This window comes from Etheostoma cragini, chromosome 17 (assembly GCF_013103735.1).
Source record: "Etheostoma cragini isolate CJK2018 chromosome 17, CSU_Ecrag_1.0, whole genome shotgun sequence".
Classification (NCBI taxonomy): domain Eukaryota; kingdom Metazoa; phylum Chordata; class Actinopteri; order Perciformes; family Percidae; genus Etheostoma; species Etheostoma cragini.
In genome coordinates this window covers 17674923-17702238 of record NC_048423.1, presented here as the reverse complement: position 1 = coordinate 17702238, position 27316 = coordinate 17674923, and the positions used below count along the sequence as shown (strand labels likewise).

Genomic DNA, 27316 nt, shown 5'->3' with positions numbered 1-27316 from the left:
TAGACACAGACTCTTCCAACACTACAGACTCCTCTGAAACTGGTAAACAAAGCCGAGATCTCATCGTCACTGCTTAATACTCAAACTCAAATACGATTCCAGTTCAGACACAGGAAAGTATGGTGCGAGTGGGGGGCGGGAAAGTCGAGGTAAATGTGTGAAGGTCGGGAGGGTTCAGCCCCCCCCAACAAAACTGAAACAGCTCACAACTAATGACCAGGCTGGCCAACCGAGGGCCAACTCAGACACCTGGAGAAACACTGCTCTCATCCACGGCCGTATGGAAACATTTTCCCTCTATTTCCTCTGCCTTTGACTGTCGCTCTTATACACATCCACTGTCTTTGATACCAACACCTTAGTTCACTATTTTTTTCTAATTCACAGACCAATTATTCAACTGCTTTTTTGTTTGATGTTGCAAAGTTTAAGCCCAAATTATTTATTAATTACTCTCTAGTTTTAGACTTTTACAGATATCGACAGTACAGTCCTGACTGTTCATTATTATCTAAAACTGTGAAATGACTAAACATGTAAATTATACCCGTTACATATCTAAGTACAAACGTAATAATAATTATTATTATTATTTGACAAAAACTGCCTGCGTTGCATTTGTTTAAAATATTTAATCACATCCAGGACTTAAAATAAAGACATTTTTGAACCTACATACAAGATACATTTTAGTCTATTATATGATAAAAAACAAAGAAAAGGACCATAATAACATATTTATAAGAGATTAGAGCAAGATAAAAACAAAATCATTTTGATGCCTCTATAGGAACCCAAACTTATGGACCCTCTCCCTCCCTCCCTGGGTACCCCTTGAGCAGGTCGACCTATGCCCCCCACCCTCTGACCTGGCTCTCGGAGGGTTTGTCAGGAGGGTCCTTGTGAATGGCCATCTGGTAGAGTTTGTACACCTGGTAGGAGGCATCGAACGAGGCTTTGAACTGCGGGCTAGGGGGATTGGAGCGCACTAGCCTCACCTTCAAAAAGAATACGGGCAGACAAGGTTAACATCAAAATGGGGAAAAAGCACTGCAGGTTAACAAAAGTGGTGATTCAAATCAATAAAAAAAATTAAAAAAACTGTCGTCACAAATCAAAGAGAGGAAAAGAGAGAAAAGTGTGTGAAGGGAGAGCGAGACTGTCACAAACACACCCTCTCCTGGACAGGTGACACGCTGTGATGATTTTAAACCATTTATAAAACAAAATGGAAACATTTCTAGTTTAGTAAAAGAGATTTTTTTTAACCAATAGCAAAGAGGGTGTGTTGTGTCCATCTCAACACACAAAAACAGCAAGTGTTACCCAAAAACATTCAACACTAAACACAAAACATTTGCTGTAATAGAGAACATATAACTAGTCAAAGGGCTCAAAAAGAAGACATTAGCCTTTTAAACTTTCTATCAACTCTTCATATTGAGTATTTGAGCCCATTTCCAGTGCTTCACCATGTCATCTGAGGATAAGGTCTAATTCTTGACCCTGAACAGACCAAATAGAAATTAGAGTGTGCGGAGAGGTTTCAGATTAAGGTAAACTTATTATCTTTTTTTTAAAGTTTTTTTTTTGCTTCCTATTTTATTGTTCTGTTGATGAGTTACCATGTCTAGTCGAAATAGAATAATAAAAGTGGGGATATAATGGCCGATATTAGCCAATAGCAGATGAGAGAAACACCAAACTAGGTTTGAGATCATTTAGAAGTGTCACCATTAACGTTTGTACACCAGGGAGCTCTCACAAGTTGGATAGTTTTTTTTTCCAAGTTTGTATGCGTGTGGAAGCACCAGAGACACAAAATAACCCCCTAAATCCCAGAAAAGTGCTTTTTTTTTCCTAATATGGGCAACTTAAAAATAAAACTCTGCTCATGTGTACTCATGCCCCCTTTCTTTTAAGGAAAAACTTTATTTGTTTATTTACAATAAATTATTCGTTCACAAAGATAATTGGTGTCCTTAAAGGTTGAATTTTTCCTAATTCTTTAATTAAGGCATTAAGATCAATTTTTTTCCTCTTTTTAAGTCAACTTTAGCATGAGTGAGTAAACTTATAATTAAAACTATATCTTAGATATAATGTCTGTTGCATTTCTGTTTGCAAATAAATAAATAAAGAATACCATTAGCTGATGTCATTATCGGATTTTTCAAACCCCCAAATTGTAATATCGGCCTCAGAAACCCAGGTTTGGGCGCGGTATAAAGTCTACGGAAATTAAGATGATGAGCAGGACACACAGGGAAAGTTCAGCTAACAACACTAAGCAAATACAAAAATGGGACAATAACAAGAGTTCTTTGATAGAAAAACGTTCAGAAAGGAAAAGTGTCTGAGGTTGTGTCAGACAAACTGAAAGAAGAATTCTCCTTCTACGTCCTCCGGCTCCATTTAATTAACCGTCTCTTTGTTTGGAAGCTTTCGTTGGCCACAGAGGCCGTGCCATATGACTCCCCAGGACGGACAGGATGGGGGACTTGAACCCGGGGTTTGTTTGAGTTGGACCTAAAGAAGTTTCTCTCATATGATCACTTGGCATCTACATCCTTCATTTGGCTTCTTAAAAGGACAATGCTGAAGTTTGGTCCTTTTAATTTTGTTCTAAATCTAGATATATGTTTTTATAGGCTGAAATCCTTTTGGTGAAACAACACTGCAGCAGGTTTGGGACGGCATGGAAATGAAATTTGAGCAATTCTCATAACAGTCTTGAAATTTAACACCAACAGTCTCACACTTGACCGCTTTATGAATGTTTGAATATACATATAAAATATACATAATAAAAGTGGCTTTTGTTTCACTTTAATTAAAATGAAAGATCATGGTTCATCAAAGCGTTATTGAAAGATGTGTTGCTCTTAACCTGGATCTTCAAAACCTTGCAGAACACCATTATAAAGTAATATAATAGAAGGAAACAACTGATTGCATAACCATTGTATGTTAGGAGATATAGAATGTAATGCTATCGTATGGAGACAACAGAGAAGATTCTTAAGGGGAATAGTGGGCAAACAGTTCCACACTTTCCTGTGGTGCCTGAGGGGCTCTGAATCACGTTCTTACACCGACCCCTGGTGGTGGCCAGTGGAACTGCATTAACGCCAGGACAGAGATAACTGCCCCACAGTACGAACATTAAGGCTTATCTAAACGTGCCAACCCTGTCGCTGGGATTGATCTCTTTGCTACGCATTTAAATTACACTAAAAGTAAAACGCCCCTCCAATGTCACAGATGCCAGATTCTACAGGGCAAGTGAGTAGAGGTGTTCCGATACCAGTATCGGCATCGCCTCCGATACTGCCTAAAACGCCGTCATCGGGCAAGTACTGAAGTTTATGCGCTGATTCAATACCATGTAATAAAGAAAAGGAAAGAAAATTAACATTAACGTAGTTTATTTACTTTATTTTTTGGTTATTAGTGACTATCAAACTGGATGATAAAGAAAGTTCTGTGGTGTTCATTAATCGTGTTTAACCTGAGCCAGACCAACAACAATGATAGACATCATATCACATCCATACAGTGCCAGTAGTACACAGTTGTTAAAACAAGGGTCAAATATATGACACACTGGTATCGGATCAGTAATCGACATCGACCGATACGCAAGTTTAGGAATCCAAATTGGTATCGGGAAGCAAAAAAATGGTATCGGACCATCTCCAAGTGAGTAATGTTGACTGAGCAGTAGGCAAAGGTGAGAATATGACAATACTTCCTCTCCATATGGGTTAAAAACGCTGTTTGTATCCTTCAGAGTATTCTCATTAGTCAAGTAGCATGATAACTTTAACAGATATGTCTATGATGAAGTTGATCTGCTGCTACATTTAAATGATTTAAACATATTTTGTCTGGTACTGGTGTGAAAACATCTTAAAGCCTGCAGCTCAGTCAACGGGACAGAGGCCCAAGATTCAGCATCAAATTCCCTCAACTCCTCTAAATTGCCCTGCAGCCACAAATCGGATGCAGCCTACCCATATGCGACAAACAGCTAAATCAGTCAAATGGAGGAATCTCTAAATTATTTGACTTGGGAAACATAATTACCTTTTCTTTACAACGGATAGCCTTATGTCTACACCCACTTAGTGAAATGGAAGGATAATTAAGTGCAAACAAATGAATCAAATTGGAAAGAGCTGACTGGGAGGAGGTCTCAGGGGTGTGTAGACAAGAGACAGACACTGCCTGGTTCGTCACTGCATCTGGCTCAAATCTTGGTCAAGACCAAAAATGACGTGACTCTACCAACCTCAGCTTGAGGCCTTCGTTCTGCCCCATGCCAAAAGTTCATTTCCATGCCTTCTCGTACCGACTGAGCTGGGAGCTGTGGTTTAATGTCATCAGCAGGGTAACGCAACCTGGTTTGTGTGGTGGGCCCGCCATTTGGTTGAAAATTTGAACTGGGAGAGGGGTGGTTTTTCCACTCTGCTCTTGCCAGCTTTGCTCTCCGCACACATAAACACATGGTAAAGTCACTGGGGCTACGGGAGAGAAACTAAATGTTCAAGCTAACTAAATTCAAACATTATGGAAACAAAGAGCTCAACCAAAAAATACTTGTTCTTTATGACAGCTGGAAACATCACAACAGGCGGATGTTTATTCCAAGTCACATAAAAAGAGAAAAAGAAAATACCTACTCTATATTTCTGCTCACCTCAAGGCAATGAGAAGAGTTTTCAGGCAATGACTCATTGATGAAATCTTCCAGGGCTTTGGGTAGCTTGGGCTGGGGCTGGGCCGGAGCGGGTGGGGTAGGAGAGACAATAGAAGAGACCCCGTCAGCCTGTCTAATCTGCTCTTTCTGAAGACGTCGTTCCTTTCTCAAGTCTTTGGCCTTCCGACATGGTGGCCGGCCTGGATCAGCTCCCATCCCTGCACCCCAGAGAAAAGACAGAAAAGGAGGAGAACTGTAAATGCTTTCCAAAGATACAGGTCAGGTGGGGTGCTACAAATACACCCTTTTTAATCTATTTTCATGTGAAAGACATGGTATAGCATTTTTAAAGTATTTCCAGGTGAGAATATGGAAGAAAAAAAGAGGCAGTTATAAGAAATAATTAAATTAAAGGTGATAACTTCAAGCTGCTGGCATTGATGGGTCTCACATTTGGAGCAGATTTTGTGAGTGTTAGACCATGTCTCCGATGGATTTCCCCTGCGCCTCCGGGCAAATGGGCTGCATTTTTACTTTAGTGTATCCCCTGCCTAAGAAGCCAGTCTCAACAGAAAGACCTATGGAAGGCATGTTCTTGTTTCCGTGCCTCAATAATCTTTATATTACGTCATTGCTCAGGAGGCTATAAAACTATATGATCTGTGTTGGCCCAAATGATTAGCAGCTAGCTAGTGTGGGTTTATATAAAAAAACATAAGACGTAAAAGACATAATGAATCCAAGGTTGTTTTTTCTAATACCTACAAAGATAACAGATCTTGGTTATCTGGTGTGGGCACATCAATGAGGTTGTTATGGGCAGAACACACACAAACACACACACTTTCTCTGTTTTTCTTCCTCAAGGAGACTGACATGAACAATCTAAAGCAACTAAATCTCTTCCCCTTTCCCTCTCTCCTTCCCCCCTCCCCGCCCTTCGGCTTCTCCTCCTCCTCCAGCACCACCACCACCTCCTGGGCTCTTGCCAAGCCCTGCAGCTCTCCGGGCATCCCATGTCAACAGTTTACACGCCCACATCCTGTTTGGAGCAATAAGGAAACGAGAGCCATTTCCTCCTTGTCCTATTGCCAGCCACCGCCATCAGCTCACTTACTAACTTTCCCCTGTGTCGACGTAACAAGGAAGAGAGGGACGCTTGGTCCTGACAAGGGGAGAGGGAAACTCTGGCACTTGCCACGGTTCACTGACAGCATGCAGCTTCCGCTGATTCAAGCTACATTTTCTTTCTACTGTAAGGTACAGCTTCTGTCCTGTGAACAGTAAAAACAGACCACAGCCTTTTTTATGGCTTACTTCGCGATTTATCTTGTACAGGGTTAACTTAAACCTTGAGAAAACAACAGTTAAATATTCAAGTATAATACAACTAAATTTAAATCCAGCTTATAAGTGCTACCATAAATGTGACAAGGTCAAGACGGCCTTGTCACAAAAACACATCAACCCTTATCCATGATCACTCTATGTGCCTCTTTTCCCATTCATTTCTCCTCGCTCGCACACACACACGCACACACACGCACACACACGCACACACGCACACACACACACACACGCACACACACACACACACACACACACACACACACACACACACACACAAGTTCCTGTGGAGGATACATGCTCCCACTTTGGCAGTTAGCACTTCATAAGCTGTGACACTCTCCCTCCCCGCTTCCCCAAACACACATACAACTCTCAAAATCAGTGTAAACTGTCTGGAGTCGTGACACACTGCTTTCTTGTAGAGACACTAAATTCATTCACTGTCGGTAGGGTTGGTACGGTATGGATTTTTTTTCTACCGCGGTTGAAAAGCAATAAATTCCTGCGGTATGACGCAGCCCCCTTACATGAGTAGTTAGAAGTTTGAGAGAGAATGGCCACACACCTTCCCTGCATAAAGATATGTGGATAGTAACTTCTGGTAAGAAACAACTGTAAAGATGTTATACTGACCAAAACAGAGTTAACCGATCACAAGAAGCTCAGAAGAGGCGAAAACACACTTTACCTGCATAAAGACATGTGTATAGTAGAGATAGCAAAGTTGATGTAACGTGAGTTAAAAGTGAACAATGAAAGCACAAGCTAGAGCTTCTCAAGACACTGTATCTAGTGTCAGTACAGCCGGAAAAGTGAATGGCGTTACCCCTGAAAAAAATATAGGCTTTAATTTAACAATGTTGTGGTGTCTTTTCCTGGTTTTAAAGGCTGAATTACAGTAAAGTGATGTGGTTTTCTGAACTTAGACTGTTCCAGCTGTTCTATTATTTGCCTTTACCCACTTAGTCATTACATACACATTACTGATAATTATTTATCAAAAATCGTATGTGTTAATATTTTGTGGAAGCACCAATAGACAAAACTACAATATCAGTATTTGGTCAGAAATATCGTAATATTTGATATTCTCCATATCGCCCAGCCCTAAATATTAGCTGCTCTGTTTTAGCGTACGGAACCTGCATTCAGGCTGTAATTCAACCGCACTGTTTTATCGGTATAAAGCTATAAACATGGGGACACTCCGCTAGATGCTAGGATAATGTGCAATGGTAAACACTGCAGCTGTAACGTTAATGTGTCTACCTCAGCTGAGAACGGAGAAATGTCTTTGCCTTTCCTACCTTGTAGGTTACGTGTCATGGAGCGTTGCCCTCGCCAACGGTCAGAATTGCTCCATCTTTTCATGATGAGTTCTGTTTAGAAAACCTTGAATCCATGTAAGACACAGTGTCATCGGACACAGTCTATGTCATAGGAATCAAAGAGTAATGCAATAACTGTCCCAGCCCCAACTGTGGGAGGAGGATTCTGTTATCTGGGACTGAGCAGCCACTAGAATATTAACGTGAAGGTATGCAGTATACTCTGGGAAACTACTGTCTGTTCTATTTATTCTGCCTACTTAAAGCACACTATACTGATATATCCTACAATACTGCTGCTTCCAGCTTTTTATAAACTAATACATGTGGGCCATCACGCTAGCACTTATTGAACACTATTATTTTTTTTTTTATGGAAATGGTGTATAACTTGACTTGCCCAAAGCGTTACCCTAGGAAATGACTTCAATTTGTAATTAAAAAAAAAACACTTAAAATCAATCAACATAAGCAGCAAAATAACTCTTTTTAAAGCAATTAAAATCAGTTCTTACATGTCAGTTCGGACTAACTGGACTTTAATTGCAACACACACGACACATTGATAAAATATTTAATTTCACAAATACAAATACTTGTATTGAAGTTTCACTACTTGTGATTCCCTAAAAAGCCGATCCTAGGGCATCTTTGCAAAACACAACACGTACTTCTGTATCTGTTTACCTCTGGCTTTGCGTACGGTATATAGAAACTGGGGAGCCAATGTTTCTCAAACTAGAACTGGAACCTGCCCAAAGCCATAAAGCGCTCCAGTCATAAAACTAGAGGAAAGATGTGTCCAGGTGTTTTCTGTTGGAGATGAATAAGGGGGGGGTTGGGAACCACTTGGGCCAACATAGTAAATCCTCCTTGCTTCCTCTTTGCTTGCCTCCTGAAAAGGCATATTACCTCCGACAGTCCGGGTAGAAGTAGTGTGGTGCTGCTGACACAGGTGTGAAAGCAGAAGAATACTGGCACCGCTAATGTTTATGTCTGCATCTGGATCGACATGTGCCAACAACAAGCTTTCCAATCTACGTCCCTGCCTTTTGATTAATGAGCGTGGGGTCCTGCTCTCATTAGTTGTTTAAGAGGGGGATAAACGGTTGAGGCCTGAAACATGAGCAGCTGTTAGAAGTGCTGCTTCCTGTGTCTAATAGGACTTTATTATCTCCCTTTACTGTGACTGTTATTCATTCATTAGTGGGAGTAAGCTGTGAGAATATCCTGTACTGCAGAGTAAGGAAGAGAAGGTGACAGATAAGCCCAAACCAGACACACTCTTGAAAACAAAGAAGAGACACCAACTTCATTCCCCAAGCTGCTGCACGGTGGAGTCTAATACAAGGTGAACAGTGACACACTCTGGCGAGCAATGGTGCTTCAGCTACAACGCCAAAGTGGCACTCTGCAAATGATTGTGGTGAATTGTCATTAAAGCTACTGTCACTACTTTTAAAGCCTACTGCAGTTTCAAAAATACCAGACATCCAAAAGAAATTATACAACACAAAACAACAGCAAACAGCTATTTGGTAGGTGCAGAAACCACCGTAAAAGCGGATCAACAAACATGATTTCTTTATAAAAGCAGCTGCCGTAATGTCAATTTAACACAAAGGCTGCGTGAGCCAGCAACTAAAAAACATGAAGTGGTTATCAAAATAGCTGCCGATTCATTTTTTTCCTCATCAATTAAATCATTTAAGCGTTGCAGCTCTATGATTCACGTTCAATATGAAAACAAAGTGTGTTAAACAAGCTAAAACACCTGAAGAGCTATCCTGGTAAAAGAAAAATCACAGTAATCGGCAATGAGTTGTGATTACATTGTAAGTGACTAGTCATTTATCACTCTATTTTCAGTACGTGCAAACACAACACTGATTGTTGAAGAGTGCTTGCAGCTATTTGACAGTGACTCCGATTTCTTACCTGGTTTTGGAGCTGCGGCTGTTGTTGTTCTCTCATCCACGACAGACATTGGATCTGTTTTTGATGTTCCCGATGATTCGGTAGCTGTGGCATCTGCTACCTCTTTCTGATCTTCCGTGACGTCGGCACGCTCTGGTAGTTCCTTCTGAATGTCTGTGATAGCAGCACACTTAACTTCTGAGTGACAGACTTTACTCGGTTCCCGTGGACCAGCTTCTTCACACACCATTCCGTTGTCCATTGGCTCCCCTGCAAGGCATATCAGATAATGTGACTACAGAGCCACAGTGTCAACACTGCTTTGAGTTTGTGCCCATGTCTTCCTGTATTTCCAACCATGCACTCTTATGCAGTCCAATGATCCAATAGCGTTAGTCACTGACTGCTGTTTCTTCCATTTTTTCATTTCAATGCAGAGAAGTTTATCAAACAATACATATGCATTAATAGCTATTACAGAAAAAGAAATATACTCTCACCATCATCCTCTCCCTTTGGCAACTCCCCTTTGGAAATGAATTTGCTTATCTTCTTCATGACTTTCTTGTGGGATTTGGAAGGCTGGAATTTCAGTGCATGACATCTTGACAGAGAGCACAAAGGTAAAGGTTTGGTTAGAATAAGGGTATATATTTCTGCTGTTATACAAATATGTAATATATCTAACAAACTATTTTTGCTCATTCCCGTACGTTCCATGTTATTCTGGTCTTGCCACTTCTGAAGTTAACTGAATCACAGGGGCAAATCCTGAAGGCTAAAATTACCTGATGGTATACTGTGGACAGCAGGTCTTGTTCAGGTGGGGCTTATAGACATATTTCCCACTTCTGAAAAAAGGAAGAACAGAACAGACCCAAATTATATTTCTTGAACTAAAATAATAAGAAAATTAAAAAGTTACATTTATCATTCCCTCCAGGATTTCGCGATGTCGCGATCGCGCCAACTCAACCAATCACGTGGACTTTGGCGCGACTTGCAAATTTGACAAATGACCTGTAACGCCCCAGTCTAGGGTGCCTAGGACGCAACATGAATAAGAAGAAAGGCCCAATCTTCCCCATCCCCCAAGCAGCCACAAAACTTGTTTTTGTGTTGTCACAATGTATTTATTTGACATCAACGTATTTTTTTAAAATAACAAATAATTAAACAAATATATGTAACTTAAATAAAAGCTTCAGGGTGACCTAGCACAAAAAACAACAAACAAAACAACACTATCTAGAAAGTAAGAAATTAACCTAACGAACCAAAATATGGTCAAAAGAATAACAATGACTTACCTACCTAACTAAGAAAACAGGAGAAAAACAAAAACCCATCTGGAGGTCCACTCTTACTATTGGAAATTGAAAAGTACTAACAATAACTTAACAAAGACAACGTGTGGCTGGTTGAGAGGAGAGGAGAATGAGGAATGCTCGCTGGCCCCCCCTGACGGCCGCCATCTTGCTTCTTTAAATATCCCGTAATCCACAGCTGCAGCCAATCCCGGTTTGGGCATAGATGCGCCGTAAAACAACACAACTTTTTCACAAATTTGACCAATAACCGGAGTTTCCCGCGACTTAAACCAATCCCAGCAGTCCCACGTGCCAGACTTTGTATCAGTATGGAACTCCGAGAGCCAATGAACAAGCAGGAGTGAGAACGGGTTGACGTCACACATACGCGGCCATATTCCTTTCTTTGTGTAACGAGATGTGTGTGACTCAGACATCTCACATTTACCAACAGAACGTACAGCGAAAGACCGTGCCAAACATTTCAGACCGTCCTGCCAACCTGTATACATTTGAACATCTATGTGTGCTGTAAGGATGTTTCAATCTAACGGCTCTCTACAGCGGGCGGGGCTGCTGAGTTTACCCCCGTGACTGGCGGGCGCGCACACATACATGCACATGCACACACACACACACACACACATATACACACCGCACACCTTTATCAAACCATATGAATGTATGTCTCAACCCAGGATAGGCAATTAACTAACAATGTAAAGATCAACAAGCCACTGACAGACATATTCACATTTAATTCCTTCCATAAATTATTTTTTATCTTACATCCAACCACCATCTTCATATTATACCAGCATCCTGAGCATTTGTTGGTGTGGTTCCTAGGAAAACTCAGCTCAGAGTCAATTCATTCTCCCAAAAACAAGTTTCCTTTTTATTTTTAAAGAACTATAAAAAATAAAATAAAAAAATCGCAACTTTTTTTGCAACTTTCTCTGTCCCCCGCAACTTCATTGCAACACACCTCCAAAAAACGTAGCGACTTTTATCGCAATTTTTTTCACAAAAACTCCCGCAACATCAGGCATTTTGGCCCACAAGAATCTCAAAAAGGTCTGCGAAACCCTGGAGGGACTGATTTATTGTATGAAGGTAGAGACAGCTACTCACCTTCGCCATCCTCGGTCTATGAGGTCTTGGTAGTCTTGTACAGTCATGGTGTGAGACCACATCCCTGTACATAAAAGAAAAAGAGAAATAATAAGGAACCTGATAACTTTAAAACATTTAGTTAATTTCCTTATAACAAACATCCTGTAGAGCATGGCTGTCTCATACCCAACTTGGAGGCTTTTATATTAGAAACAGCCAGAAAAGAGTCTGGAATTAGCACGGCTGAACAAAATACAGCTCAAATAAAAACCATCGAAAGATAGGTAGAGCCCGACCAATATGTTGGTGGGCCGATATTATCGGTAGAAATTAAGCATTTCCCAAGTTAAAGAAAATGTATATATACTTATATAAATAAAATACTTAAATAAAATTAAATATTCTTTTATCAGAATCATTTATTTATAATAAAGGATTCTGATAAAAAATAAAAAAACGGACTGTCAATGTTATGAGCGTTGGCGTTGCATAGTTTGTCAACCAGAGGGTGCTCTTCAACGTCCAGATTTTGTTTTTGTTAATGTGTTCAAAGCACTTTAAGTTTTGTATCTTAAGTTTGTATTTTTATAAATTTTATTTATCAGAACTTTATATTTTGATGTTCCTCTGTTCTGTTCTAAACTGAATGAATAAATAACTGCACATAACTAAGGTTAGGGAAATCTTTTTATGTTTTGCAACGCGTTTCTGGATTTATTTCTTTTTATATATATATATATATATATATATATATATATATATATATATATATATATATCAGATTATCAGATATCAGATTTTTAAATAACCAAATATTGGTACAGGTCTTAAAAATCCGTTATCGGTCAGGCTCTAGTTATAGGTATACATTTGTTAGCCTCAATAGGAGGTGCACATGCAAGTACGATTTGACAAGAAACTGCTCACAGAGTCTGGTGGGAGGTCCACTTTTTTTTTCATCTAAAATCACCAAAGTCCCCCAAAGTACATTCCCACACTCCCCAATGGTCACAAATGTATTATTTGTGTCTATAGCAGCTTGGATCTTACTTCCCAGAACTGAGGTCTCAGCTCCCCGTTTCAACTCCTGACCTTCTTCTCTGCAACCATATACACACTCAGACGCACACACGCACACACACACACACCTCAATAACAAGACCACTATCAGTTTACAGCTAAAACCACCAAGGGAATTCCCTGTTTAACAGTTCACACAACACACACTGAGTTTGCAACTAAGTATAATGTTCTATGTCCCAGGAGAATGGTGTGTAGCCAGAGTCCAGAGAGACAAGGAGACAACACAGTGGGATCCAACAAATAGACACTACAACAATGCAGCGGGAAATGATTGGAGCAAGTCTTAAGGCCAGCAGATACAGCAGCAAGACTGCAGACATAAAAAATGATTAAACAGTAAAAAGGTAATGTCATCGATAAGAATTAACATTATTATTACATGGGCCAATTTAGGTTTAAGTTGTTATCCTCTAACTGAAGATACAGAGCAGAACAAAACAAGAATTACCGCCTTGAGGTTGTATGCCTCCGTCAATCAATTAACCTAGCAGTATACATCCATGTCTCTACAGACTTGCCTTATGTACAGTATGTAGTGAAGCATTTGACTGAATTTAATTTTCTTTTAAAGGAATTGTGTATTTTTTTGTTAAACATAAATGCTTCACACACATTTTCAACCCAGCAGCACAGATGATCTAAACAATAACCATAGTTTTTAAATGGGCATCCAAGTTTAATGTCAACCGATTTGTTCTTGACTTATGGCCAAAAAAGCATTTTAGCAGGACGGACAGCTCTAGAAACATATTGCCACTGGCCACAGCAGTCGCGGAGGCAAAAAAACACAAAATAAAAGGACACGTTCAGTGAAAACACTGGCATAAACAGGAATGAAACCCATCAAAATACACAGCATACATTTATAATTTAAGATTCTTTGAGAGTTATAAACACCAAGCATGTATGACCTTGTCACAATACATTTAGAATAGAATCTCTCAACAATCTGGGACACCAATTTTTATGTCCCAGAATTCTCACGACCTGTGCAATTACAGAGCTGTTTCATATCAATTTCATATGAAATACTCATTTCAGTTTTCTGTTAAAAAACACTGAATTAGAGCCTCCCTGATATATCGGTGGGCCGATATTACGCAATTCCCGACATATCGTATTGGCATTTATAATAGCAGATTAAAAAAAATCTTAAAATATTCAGTTATCAGAATCATTTATAATGACAAATGATTCTGATAAAAGAATATTTAATAAATAAAAACACTGTCAACCATATTATGAGCATTGGCATTGCATAACTTGTCCACCAGAGGGCGCTCTACAACGTTTTTAATCAGGCAATATATCGGCGCATCGGATTTTAAAATAACCAAATATTTTCAGTCTGGCTCTACACTTAATATGCCAAAATACCTGATCAAGTTAGGCAGGAAGTCGGAAGTTTCAAAACGTAACGGTTAGTTCCAGAGTACAAATGGAGGATGCCATGTCAGCTCTACGGGAGTGCGGCAGCTGTTGTCATTATGGCACAACGGGAGTGCCGTTCTATTGTTCACACCTGATCAGCCTCCCCTGAGGCGTGACAGACACAGGAACAGGGAGGAGGGCAGATGTTGTGCTCAGTCTGTGGGGTCACATTCGCTTTTCATGTAACACTGTTGATAACATCACGCGCCAATCACATACAGGAAAAAACATCATCTCACTGAGCACCTGCTCGGAAAAGTTAACAACACAGGAGAAATACTGCTTAGATAGGAATCCCTCTGTTGATCTATAGAACGTTTCACGTATTGTCCCAGTGAATAAGAAGAACAACAGGGCATTCAGAAGTGTTTTCCATTTTTGCCACAGCCCAAACATAATGAAGTGGACCTCAGAAGTAATTTCACTGGAATTGTACCTCGTATGATTTCATGTGACAAATCAAAAATTGATTGATGTGTTGCCGACCAGGAGGAACCGTTAACCTATTAAACTGTTACTGACCACCCACAGGAATGGCACAGGGAGTACAGTTTCCCTCCCTCCCGAGAACCTGCCATGCCCACATGATGCATCTATCCAGATTATCACTCTTATCTTAGTTTAGATAACAGCTCTGGTCTGCGGGCTCTGAGCCTAGTCACTCGTTGTCTGCATTAGGAACTTCCTGAACCCTAATTATAGTCGACCTGTCTCGCCCCTGCTAACCTCCTCTGAATGAACACGTTCTGTCCCACACAGAAAATCCCTTGTGATTTTCTTACTTCTTTTTATAGCTTGTTGGTGAACTTCTAAAAATGCAAAGTTAAAATGAACTTAGCTGCCTTTAAATTAAATGCCAAAGTACAGTTTGCCATCATTTAGTGCCCTGTACATTTATTTTAAAAAGGTTTTATAAACCTTCATGGCGTGCGTGTGTGGGCTGTGTCAGAGTTCCTGTGAACAGATCCATGGCAGGATGGTTAATGAATCCTGGCACTGTATGATTCTTGTGGGCCGATGAAACTCTACCACGAAGAATCCTGAAATATTAAGCTTCCCTTACCTTTCATTAAGTATCCAGTTATACAGCAATCTGTGGGTGGAACGGTTCTGTTCTGGTTCATGGCTGTCCAAGAAATAAACTCAGAAATGTAGTCAACGATTCGATTCTAAACAGATTATCGATGCAGCTTTTTTTATGTCCATTTCCATGCGTGATTTTTAAAAATATACATATAATATATCATATCTGAGTTTGCTAATCACTTCCTAGACAACGCAGCTAGACAAAGCTTAGATTTTGAGGAATATTTGACACAAACAAGTTTTAATGAGAAAACAATTCTGAAGTTTTATTCTGTAGTCGTTCTATGCTTAAGCCTTAAACGTGCTTGTGAAAGTCACTTCCCACAGTGGTCTGCCATGTCAGAGGCGCAGCCATGTTTAGAGAATTGGCTTCTTAGAACATGAAACATGAGTTGGTCACTCTGTTTTCTGATTTATACTTGTCCGGAGACGGTAACACATTTAAGCGATTATTAACTCATCTGCATGAAGCATCAAATCGTTCTATAGAGAATCGAGATGCATCTAAGAATTGATTATTTTTCCCACCCCTATTAAAAACCACCAAGATCTAATCGTTAAAAAAAAAGGTATCCTGAAAATTGATAAAAAGTCAATTTATGACAGCAGAATTCTAACATGAGGCCACTGGTAGGTGACCAAAAGTAACAGTTACTTTAAATATAACTATACATTTCTCAGGATTTTAACATTGCTGGAAGGTTTTGGTATAACGTATACCAAAATAAGACTAGCTGTTAGACATTTTAATATGGGAAACTTAAGTATTATACCTGTGACTACTAAATACGGGTAAAAACGGAATGAATACTTGCATCACTATGTGTCTATCTTATAGGATGCTGCCCCTGTATCAAAGCAGCAGTTTGTTATTGTTGAGAGATAATGAGTTTACATAGAGTACAGTTAACACACTGCTGTCTTCTGTTACAGCATGCTGGGAGTTTGTCTCATGTTTGCTTAAATGCTGTTGCAGCACTCCACTCATCTCATGGGGTTGCAGTAGCTCAGCCAGTAGGGTTGAGAACCGGAGGGTCGCTGGTTCAAGTCCCCATACAGACCAAAGTATGGTGGTGGACTGGAAAGGTTCCAGTTCACCTTCTGGGCACTGCCAAGGTCCTCGAGCAAGGCACCGAAACCCCAACTGCTCGAGGCCCATTTCCATGGGCAGCCCCCTCACTCTGACATCTCTCCATTTAGTGCATGTATAGGTATTGAGCATGTGCGTGTAATTCAGCCCTGTGTGTAATGTGAGTAATAACAGAGTGAAAACATTGTAATTTCCCCTTGCGGTATTAATAAAGTATACTCTATTATTGTTGCTGGGGGGGGAAATAAACTCTGTAATGTAGCTTATATAAGCCATTCACAAGCAAATAATTAGACGATAATCATGTGACCCGTCTACTCGCATTGTCAGACTTAGCTCCACAGCGCTGCGTAGGAAGACTTTGGACATGCAACATTTTTGCTCTGTGTAACGTTAAATAAAACCCCTGCTTCTTACTGACCAACAGATCTGAGCTCTCCAGACCAAACTATTTCCGCAAGTCATATTACTTGCCACGTTAAAGCCTCTGGTTGCAGTGTCACGGCACTGACAGACCTATCTAACGAAAGCCAGACAGCTGCACTTTGCTTGAGAGCGCAACATCCTTGGTCCTGCTCTTACCCCGGTATGCTAGCTAGTTAGCTAGCTTAATGCTAGTAGAAAAACAAAAGTAGGCTACTGCTAAACTGCCAATTTTGCATCGTTAGTTTCGAGTAACTTTTATTGTCCAACTGTATAGTAATTCAACAACACCAGCCCAACTGTACTGTATTATCTTACCGTTTTATTCTACGACCGTCTTGGTTTGTTTACCACGACCAAAGAGTTAGGCTAAAAGATGCTAAGGGCTAAAAACTGAGTTAACGCTTAACAAACCGACACTATCCAAGTAACGTTAGGTAAAGGCTAACGTTGCCTTATGTGTGCACTCAGTTTAATGTAATATACTGGTCTTGTACTAAAATAAAGCAGATATAACATAGCGTTAGCTATTTCAATATAGTGACACAAGGACTACAGTAGACGGGGCTAACGTTAGCTCGTTAGCATAAGAGCCAGTTCATAGAGGTTTTTTGTTTAGACACTTACCATGAGAAAAGTTTCCTTCGTAATTTTTACAGTAACCACACCGGTAACCGCAATCCCCGCCGAAGTATTCAACTATTGTATAAGACTTGTTTCCTGCCATCTTTAACATCGAGTCAGATGACAGCTGAGTTTGCCCGGTGTCTGCCCCATAGACAGTTAAAGAAAGGTCTGCCCAGGCAAATACTTCTGGGTGTCAAGCCCCGCCCACACAATACGTCACTAGTGCTGCAAAACGACAAGTGGGAACTTTTCAAATTAAAAAAAAAAGAAAGAAAAAAAGGGAACTTTTCAAAGTGTTTTAACATCCAGTCCTCTCGAATCTGGAAAGCTTTGCGTTGTTGATTTAATTAGAATTTCTGTATGTCCAAGAACAAATCGAAACAGTATTGTTCACATGGGTCTTCTGATTGTGGAGAACTGAAATGAGAAATGGCATGTTTGAAAAGAGTAATCTGTAAATATTCAAAAACTCAATTACCTTGATGACATTGTGTGACTAAATGTTTTTTAACCAGTGACATTATGATGCAGATTTACTTACAGATAAAACACAGGTCATGAGTAAAGAACTGTACAGCATATTTATTAAATCATCTGTGCAAAGAGGAAGGACAGCAAACAACCAAATCACAAATCCTGCAGAAACAAAACTTCCAGTACATTACAAAAAGGCCAAGGGATAGTTTGCATGTAGAAAAATAAGTTATAAAACCACAGCTAGGCCAATAACTTGTTTTGTGCCACAAAAGAAAAATGACCTTACAGAGGAAAGAGGTTGTGTACTTTGTTTTACCTGTCACGCTATTGCATATACAGTACATCCAGAATTTAGTTTTTTTATCCTTTTACTGGAAACCTTACCAGTCATGTAACAACCAGTCTCAGGAGATAGTTATTCATCTAAAAAAGTGGTTCACTGGTTTATGGCAGGTCCACAAAAGCAAGCTGGGCAACGTGGTTGTCCAGTATAAGTAGCCTCTGCTCTGCATCAAGTTTCCTGCACCAACATAGTGGTTTTGTAGAGGTGATGAAGCAGCTACTGGCAGACACAAACCTTTAAATGAACTCTGGGTAGACATCCGTTATCTTGATTCCTGTTGATGGCTCTTTGGTTGGGCACTTAAGTAAAGCTCCCCTGGGGTACAGGGATGTTTTCATGAAGGTATTTCATACTGCCTTGCTCAGAGAAGTCAGCCGCAGTGTGCCCTTCTCCTCGAAGGACCCATTTGGTGGTCAGAAGCCCCTCCAAACCCACTGGACCTCGGGCATGTATCCGTGCAGTACTGATACCAACCTCCGCTCCTGCAAAATAAGTACTGTACAATTAACTCATCTGCCCCATTTTCAAGACTTGTAGGTTAGATCCATTTACTAACGGATGTGTAATCCCATATTTTTCTCAGATGGCAGTAAGAAGTAAAACCATGCCCGATACTGTACATACCTAGGCCAAAGCGGTAGCCATCGGCAAAGCGAGAGCTGGCATTCCAGAATACACAGGCGCTGTCCACCTGCTGCAGAAACTGTTCAGCTGTCTCTTCATTTTCTGTAATGATGACATCAGTGTGGGAGCTGCCATATTTGTGGATGTGGTCCACAGCCTCCTGCATGCTGTCAACCACCTCGATGCAGCACTCCAGATCCCCATACTCTGTCCTCAGAGACTTCACCTCAGATGGGCTGAAAGTTAAATAGGATGCAAACCGGGGGCCAGCATGGATCTTCACCTGAGAGAAAGCAATGGCACAATGATTTAGCAACATAAATAAATCAGTTAAAAATCAATAAAAACTGTACTTCGTTGGCCTGAATTAGGCGCCAAACTATCTCTCTCCAGAAGGTTTGTTGCATGTTTCTTACATTTTCGGTTCTCAGCATATCAATGATCTGGTCAAATATAGGAGTCCGCAGCAGATCCCTGTGAATAAGCAGGGTCTCCATGGCATTGCAGGCTGCGGGGTAGTCACATTTGGAGTCTCTGACTGGAATGAATCATAAGTTAATATGTGTATATTAATTCTTCAGGTCTATGTTACCTCAACAAGTTAATTACTCTTTGGCAACAAGGTAAATAATGTCAATTACAACTGGTATGTGTTCTAAAAGAAAATATGACAAGATTTATTTTCCAGTTCTACAACTTTCAAAACCCTGTGACCAAACCATAGCAGAAATAGAAACATCAAATGAAAGCCCCATACGGGAACCACATACCAATATCAATAGCTTTGTCTATGCTGGCATCGTTGTCAATGTAGACGTGGCAGATGCCCTCGCTGTGGCCCAGCACAGGAATACCCTTAGCTGCCCTTTGGATGTTCCGGACCAGCTGGGACGAGCCCCTTGGAATGATCAGGTCGATCATCTTGTCGAGCCTGCACAGATCCTCGACTTCTTCACGTGTGCTCACCTACACATTTTATAATGTCAGAGAATATCTGAGTTAATATTGTAAAGATTCACACTGGTTGAATATTGCAATGCTTTTCAGTTTTACCAGTTGAATGGCATCCGCCACTCCATGAATGGAAAGTGCTTCCTGAGTGAGTTGATGTAGAATTTTATTAGTGTTGGTAGCTTCTCTTCCACCCTTCAGGAGCAAAGCATTTCCACTGGCAATTGCCAGCGCTGCCACCTGGAACACATGAAAAATACATGAATATTGGGTTGGGCAATTTGATGAAAATCAAATATTGCAATTTCTTTTCCCAAATACCTAGGGGTAAAATAATGGCGCGTTCACAAAACAATTACACAAAGAATTTTGATAATCCTCAGTAATGTGTACATACTGACTAAGTGGTTAAAGGCAAATAAAATGACATCTAACACACTAGTAAGTTCAGAAAATGAAATACCTTTACTGTAATGCAGCCTTTAAAAGCAGTAAAGACAAGACTTAGGCCATATTACGATTAGTGTTGCCACAGTTACTTTTAAAAAGTAACTGTTATTTTAAAAATCAAGTAATCTGTAAAGTAACTAAGTTAGATTACAAGTTACTTTATTTTACATCCAGCAGCTGCCAACAACACCCCCAGCATCGACAGTAGTGGGGATCTAGTTCATTAGGGCACAACAGAGAGCGAGTCAACCATGTTTAAGGGCAGCATTTCCTCTACAACTTACTGCCCAACCAACTTCTTCAACTACGAACTCTTTTTCGTAGTGTTTTTGTAGCTAGATAGCACTTTGTTGCCACCAGCACAGGGTGTACAACAAACCTTAACAACACCATCTTTAGCTGACACAATCTCCAAATAGTGACTGTATTTCCAGCTAGAAAACGTGAATCTCTCTCCTCCCTCCAGTGTTGTTTACGTTTGTGTCGCTGCATGGTAGCCTACACGTGAACTGTTCTCATGCTAAAAACATGACTTGTCGAGACGCAAGAAGAAAGCAAAAATGTATATTTTTACTAAGGAAAATTACAAAAATTCTGTAGTAACGCACAGTGATGTGGATAAGTAACTTTAACGTGATTACCGGTTTGGAAATAGTAACACGTTAGATTACTCGTTACTGAAAAAAGTAGTCAGATTAGACCACTTTATCACTGATTAATATGTCCAAATACTTAGATGATATCTAGTCTTACGTCCCAATATTGATATATCAATATATTGCCTGGCCCTACATCGTCAATCTTTCAATGACACAGATGTAAAGTCTCCCAAACCAGCAGCTGATGGTGAGTAAGTCCTCAGACGGAGTGTTGGGGTTGATTTACCTGAGGGAGACAGTCTGGACGTGACTCAAAGATGACCAGCAGCACACCGATGGGGACAGTAATCTGTTCCAGCTCTAGGTTGTTGGCCACCCTGGTCCTCCTCAGCACCCGACCCACGCTATCCCTGGACGACACGGCAAGCTGACGGAGGCCAATGGCAAGGCTGTTCAGCTTAGCAGTTGACAGACTCAGGCGGTCGATCAGAGGCTGGGAGAGACGACCTACGAGGAAATCAAATAAAGACACTGACACGTCGAGAAAATTTGCAGAAAATGACGCTGTAAAGCAGGAGTGAGAACTTCGAACATCCGGTTAAATAGCAATCTTCCTCCTCGCTATGCTGTACTACAACATTGGGAATGCAATGACTCCTGCCAAACTCCTGCCTCTTACATGGCTGATGCACACCAGAGCTAAGATAAATGACTACCAATGCTGAAAACCAGATGATCTAGGCCTCCTTCATATGCCAGTTTCCCTGAGAAGAAGTGCTACAGATGGGTGATCCATTGCATTTGAGTCAGACTATTGCATGGAGTTGTGGATTAATGTGATCAGTGGGTCTTCTCTGTGCCTCTGTACCTGATGAATTTGCTAGCTCCATGTCTCGCCTGTTGGCACCGAGAATCTCATCTTTCTTCTCTGTGAGTAGTTCAGCAAGACAGCAGATGATCTCCCCTCTCTGGAAAACAAACACACACCTCGCTATGATTCGCAAATACCAGAATAAAATTAGTAATTGAAGCGACTACCAATACAATTTAAAAAGTAGGACTGTAATCAAAGAAAATCTTGGTCGACTGAAGTCCTGAGATTTCGACTAAAAATTGACTTGAATTATTTTTGCACTGAAATGTCACTCGTCTGTCGGCTCTGACAGCGCTGCATCAGCGCTCTGTGCATGTCCTCTCACCGAGCGGGTGAACATGGAGCTCAGCTTCGCGACTGAGACACGAATAGACTATTGATTTAAAGCTTTTACTCTTAAACACAAACGGCACGTCCACTTTAATATATACTGTATATTTAAACATAACTGTGGTCAAGCTCAGTGCCTTGCTGTGTGAACTCTTGTGTGCTGTGTGAAACTTTCTCTTTGAGTCCCTCACATTTTGGGTTAGTCCATGCATGATGGTGTGGCGTGCTGGCGCTGGATATTAACAAGTTCTTACATCCTCAGCCCTCCACAACAGCAATGGGCCTCATATCCTGAGCAATAAAGTCAACAATTCCTTCCGTGATATTATTTTTGCGTTTGGATGGTAGAGGCTTAACATCCAGCGGGGTCTGGGGAGGTCGTTGCAGGTGGGTGCGCCGCTAGTTATAAAACGATTATTAGACTATGAAATATGCCAATTCTGATATGTTCATATAGCCTGCTCAAAAACAGACAAGGCAACCTATCGCAGACAAGTTAGCTTACCGTTTTAGGTGATATGTCATGTTTGTAGTCGAGCTGCGATATGCAAACTGTTACTTGTAAACTTTACATTCAACTTTTTTTCCGTTATCTATTTTTATAAAATGTTTCCACACTGCCGATGTCTTAGACATGGTTGAGGAGGACTGACTGTAAAGTAATTACTCACAAATTAATAAATATTCAGCAAACCATTAAAGCAAGGCTTTCTAGTTCTTTCTTCAATCTGTCCCCAGTGGGTCGGGCTAATCCAAAAAACAACAACAAAAAAAACTTGAAAACAAGGGGGTTGTTCTGTTACCTGTGAAACAGGGGTGCTCTGAAAACTCCCCATTAGCAATAAGTGCTTTCCACCCATAAACCGTAACGGTCTAGGCTTCCACCTGATGAAATAACGCGGCAAAAAAATGACCAATCAGAATTTTGGTCAAGCCAGAACATATCAACCAATAAATCAACTAGTCGAGTGGTGGATTACAGCCCTAATAAAAAGTAATGAGTTTGGCCAGTCCCCACGCATCCAGTTTTGAAAATGATTCTTTAGTATTGATAGGTTTGTAATGTATTGGGTTTGCAGACATAGTCTCCATCTATTGTAATCTTGTCATTTAATTTAGGAATGATATGAGGTCAATCTACTGTATTTAGGGTAGGGCATTGTGGAAGAAATCAAATATCACGATACGTTTGACCAAATACCTTGATATCAATACCGCAACGATATTGATGACAATTGGTGCTTTCACAAAATAGTTACACAATGAGATTTTTTGATAAATAATCATCAGTAATGTGGATATATTGCCTAAGTGGGTAAAGGCAAATAATACAACAGTCTGGTAAGTTCAGAAAATGACATCACTTTACTGTAATGCAGCCTTTAAAACCAGGAAAAGACAACACTTGCCATGTTACGATATTGCAATATCCAGTCTCATATCACGATATCGATATAATATCGATATACTGCCCAGTTCTAATTTAGAGGACGTAATCTAAAGATAACCTTCATGAGCTTAATAAAGCATACATCTACTCCAATCATGCCTAAAACCAATTTGGACCCCATGAGAAAATTGTTGTAGTAAACAAAAGCATTTAAAACCAAACTCACCTGTTCAGGGTCCAGGGAGGCCAGAGCCCTGCCTGCATGCCGGGCCATCTCTGTCTGCTGCTCCACAGTTGGACCTGGTGGTGTCAGTGACACACACATCAAATATAAAAACACATCGCAACAAGTGGGTAAAATATTCTTTGGTTATTATGGGTTTACCCAGTACCTGCAGGTTTCACCTCAGAGAAGAAGGTGCCAACTTTCTTCCCTTCCACAATGTCTGTGATGACGTGGCCTGTGACTTTAGGATGGGTGCCGTTGGCAATGACAACGGACGTCCCACCCTGTAGTGCCCAAAGGGCAGCTTTCACCTGATTAAGAAGACATGATTGAGTAAAATGCACCGTTTTCATCATTCAACCAACTAAGTCTTCTCAGTCCGAAATATCAAACGTGATGCAGACCTTGGCTTCCATGCCACCACTGCCGACTCTGGACTTGGTGCCAAACGTGATTGACTGCTGGTCACCAGGATAGAATATATCAATAAGTTTGGCATCATCTGTTCCCGGGGGACTGTCATATAAGCCTGTGAAAGAAAAATTCACATCTTTCTATCGGACCAAAATGCCCATACAGTATACAATTGGCACAGCCTATTATTGCAACTTGAAAGTTTCATTAATGATCATTATGACTTCTGATTATCATCAAGTGCTCTTGCAATTAAGCATTTCACTTCCATAAAGTTGGGGGACTCAAAAGAGACAAAATCAGTCTGGCTGATGTTTAGATATCCAGATTTTTAATCTCTGGTATACGAAAAGTTTAAAAAAAAAAAAAAAAAAAAAAAATATCAATGAATGCCGCATTCCCTATAATGTACAGTAACTCAGTAACCACGCTTGTGGTTGATATGACAAAAATAACTATTTGCAGAGATCACTTTCAATTTGGGGTAATTTATGATGAGTATTTGTGATACATTTTTACATGTAAATTAAACGATTTTGCAAACCTTTGGAAACATTTCATTTATAAAAGAGACCTACTGTTAACACACATGCAAAGTAAATCATAATCAATCTTCAAATTACTGGTGAGTCTGTACCTTCAACATCAGACAGGGCGATAAGGAGGTCTGCTTTCATTTCAACAGCTAGCCGCGCAGCCAAGCTGTCATTATCTTTGATGCTTATTACCTGAAATAAACAAAAATGTAATTTAGGTTAAAAAAAAATCACTGTATCTCACTTTATAGCAGCTTACAATATCAGTTGCTACCATGCAACAAAAGCCTCCTAGGCGCAAGTAGTTGCAAAAAAATAAAAAATTAAAGACATGTTCACCGCTTTCCAAAATGGAGATAAAAACCAGCAGAAAATAAGACAACCACATTCTACAACCACACTTTAAATTAGTGAGAGCGGTCTTTAAAAGGAAATTATGTATTAAAGAAGGTGAATGCTACAGGGGGCATACATTCAGCATTCCCAGCATGCCCTTCACACAGTACCCACATTTACACCCTGCAGATCACTGTTGGGAACAGGGGGCGGAACAACAGCATCATTGGTGTTGATGATGGGAACTATGTTCATCCGCAGCAGTTCGTGGAGCGTGCTGTTCAGGTTGCGACGCTTCTGCTCATCATGAAAATCCAAGTTGGTGACAAGAATCTACAGAAGTGGACAGAAATGTAGAGAATTAAGTGTCATTTCAAACTCTGACAGCGTTTTACTCTGTGAGAACCGTCAAGTACATACTTGTGCCGTGCAGGTGCTGTACTGGGTAAACATAGCTTCATACAACGCCATCAGACCGCTCTGTCCAGCGGCTGCACATGCCCTCGCCTCCAAAACTGGAACAGACTAAAAAAAAAAAGATTTCACTAAAGTTAAAAAAAGACAATGAACAAAAGTCATAGTTATATTTAAACATTTTTCAAAGAGTGGACTAAAATCCCCAGTGTTCAAGATTATTACTCACCATTTCTTTGAGTTGGTTCTGTCCTGAATGCAAGGCTTGCCTGACGCTTTGAGAAAGCAGGATCTCATGTCTTAGTCTCTGCTTCCCAAATGCCACAGCACCACTGGTTACAATCATCATCTCCCTGCCTTGGTTCTGCAGCATGGCCACCTGACAGGACAAATACACCCTATAACAAGCTTTTTTTCTTTATTTTCTTTACAGCCAAGATCCCTCCTCCGGTATGAGCCCACATATAATTATATTCCCAGAGCCATCATCACAGAGTTCCTCTCGACAGTACCAACCATATTAATGTGGCGTTACCTGCTCTACTATCGAGGCCAGTCGTCCCAGTGCCAGACCGCACTCGTCGCGTGTCACCACAGCACTTCCCAGCTTCACTACAATACGCTTGGCCTGCTTTAACTCACTGCGGTGGACAAAAGACTTTCCATGGGGACGTGGGACTGCAGAGAATAACAAAGTCATGTTTTAGTACACATCAGCATGCACCAAAGAGTATTATAGCCTATAGCTCAAAGAGACGGTGAAAATAGTGTCCAGGTCAGGTATGATAAGGAAGCTGGCTGGTTACTTACATTTAGCCTGGGAATGTGATCTGATGGACACTGGACAGACATTTGATTGCCCGATTCTGGATGGCAGGCGAGTGCACAAGGCCAGTCTGGCAAACATGGCACCGACTCTTGAAGGCTGCGATGAACACACAAACTAGGTTACTGTAACTGCACTGCAATAACCTCATCTGAGATAAGCAGATTTGGATACAGTATGATAGACATGCTATACAGTTAGCTATCTACATCACTTAAAATGTAAAAAAGCTCAAATATAACAAAATTAATGAACATTATTTGTTTGAACATTTTTTCAGTCTCATTGGAAATGTGCCATGAGGTATCAGCATTGTAGTATTTGACACATTGACCTATTGAAGATGATATTGTTAGTAATAGTTAAAGTTAGCTTAGACATATTATTAGCTTCCAAATCCAAAGGCTAACGTTAGGTGCTGTGTATACAACTGAACTCCAACATATGCAAAGCCCCAGCTGTTTGCAACTTAAAGTTAGCTTAGTTATTAAAGCTGAACAGGTTGTAGCTAAGTGTCAAACGTTATTGTTTCTGCTGTCAGAACGTACCTAGGGCTAGCTCACGTTAGCTACCATTAGCTATTATGAACTACCTTACTCCATTGCTTAGCTGCTATGTTCAACTGAATAACCGAAAGAATGCTGTGAAAGATTACTCCTTACCTTGCAATGTGAAAATCTAAAAAACCAAACACAACTACACTTGTGAGTGCACTGCAGGAGACACGTTGTCTCTGTTAGCTAGACTGGCGGTGCTTTGCTGCCACATCAACAGCACACGTTGGTCTTGATTGGGAAGTGCCGTATGTGAGCTATGCACGAATGACATGTACGTAAAAATATACGTTCACGTAGTAAACTCATTACATCATCCTTGAGTAGCTAAGAGAGAGAAATGAAAAGTACAAGTCCTGACGGCACATGTATACGCAGAAATATAGCGTTTCGTAAAAGTTGTTTACACGAGATAGGTTTTTATGAAAATGTTAATTTAGCTAAACACAACAGCGCTAAAAATATAGCATACCTCTAAGAGGTTTTTCTTCATTTAATGAAATTCAATG

At 40.4% G+C, this 27316-nt stretch overlaps 2 protein-coding genes across 7 annotated transcripts in view; both read right to left on the bottom strand.

The window, feature by feature from the left end:
* Positions 1-17685, bottom strand: part of LOC117960287 (arginyl-tRNA--protein transferase 1) — a 57053-nt gene extending 39368 nt beyond the window's left edge. The window contains exons 1-7 of one of the 3 annotated variants that reach the window (XM_034898097.1): positions 17464-17685; positions 11742-11805; positions 10086-10148; positions 9798-9901; positions 9319-9567; positions 4703-4920; positions 870-998 (exon numbers count right to left, since the gene is read on the bottom strand). In XM_034898097.1, the coding sequence (XP_034753988.1) occupies positions 870-998; positions 4703-4920; positions 9319-9567; positions 9798-9901; positions 10086-10148; positions 11742-11805; positions 17464-17572 (936 nt within the window). In that variant the 5' untranslated portion in view covers positions 17573-17685. The remainder of the gene's footprint in view (positions 1-869; positions 999-4702; positions 4921-9318; positions 9568-9797; positions 9902-10085; positions 10149-11741; positions 11806-17463) is intronic. The other 2 variants (XM_034898098.1, XM_034898099.1) reach the window with 2 other exon arrangements.
* LOC117960282 (delta-1-pyrroline-5-carboxylate synthase-like) lies at positions 284-27081 on the bottom strand. 4 transcript variants are annotated; one of them, XR_004660112.1, is made up of 18 exons: positions 26916-27081; positions 26238-26352; positions 25963-26105; positions 25657-25806; positions 25434-25538; positions 25188-25346; positions 24779-24869; positions 24132-24256; positions 23894-24038; positions 23728-23801; positions 21776-21875; positions 21194-21414; positions 19961-20098; positions 19678-19873; positions 19324-19445; positions 18908-19190; positions 18320-18765; positions 284-297 (listed from the first exon to the last, which is right to left on the bottom strand). XR_004660112.1 is itself a non-coding variant. In XM_034898079.1 (17 exons), exons 2-17 carry the CDS (start codon positions 26332-26334, stop codon positions 18584-18586), a joined length of 2331 nt encoding a protein of 776 aa, XP_034753970.1. In that variant the 5' UTR covers positions 26335-26352; positions 26916-27081; the 3' UTR covers positions 18026-18583. The 4 variants fall into 4 exon arrangements, 2 of the variants coding, with proteins under 2 accessions (XP_034753970.1, XP_034753971.1); XR_004660111.1 differs by lacking the exon at positions 284-297 and adding an exon at positions 5610-5623 and having other exon boundaries at positions 18325-18765; XM_034898079.1 differs by lacking the exon at positions 284-297 and having other exon boundaries at positions 18026-18765.
* Between the last annotated feature and the right edge of the window lie 235 nt (positions 27082-27316).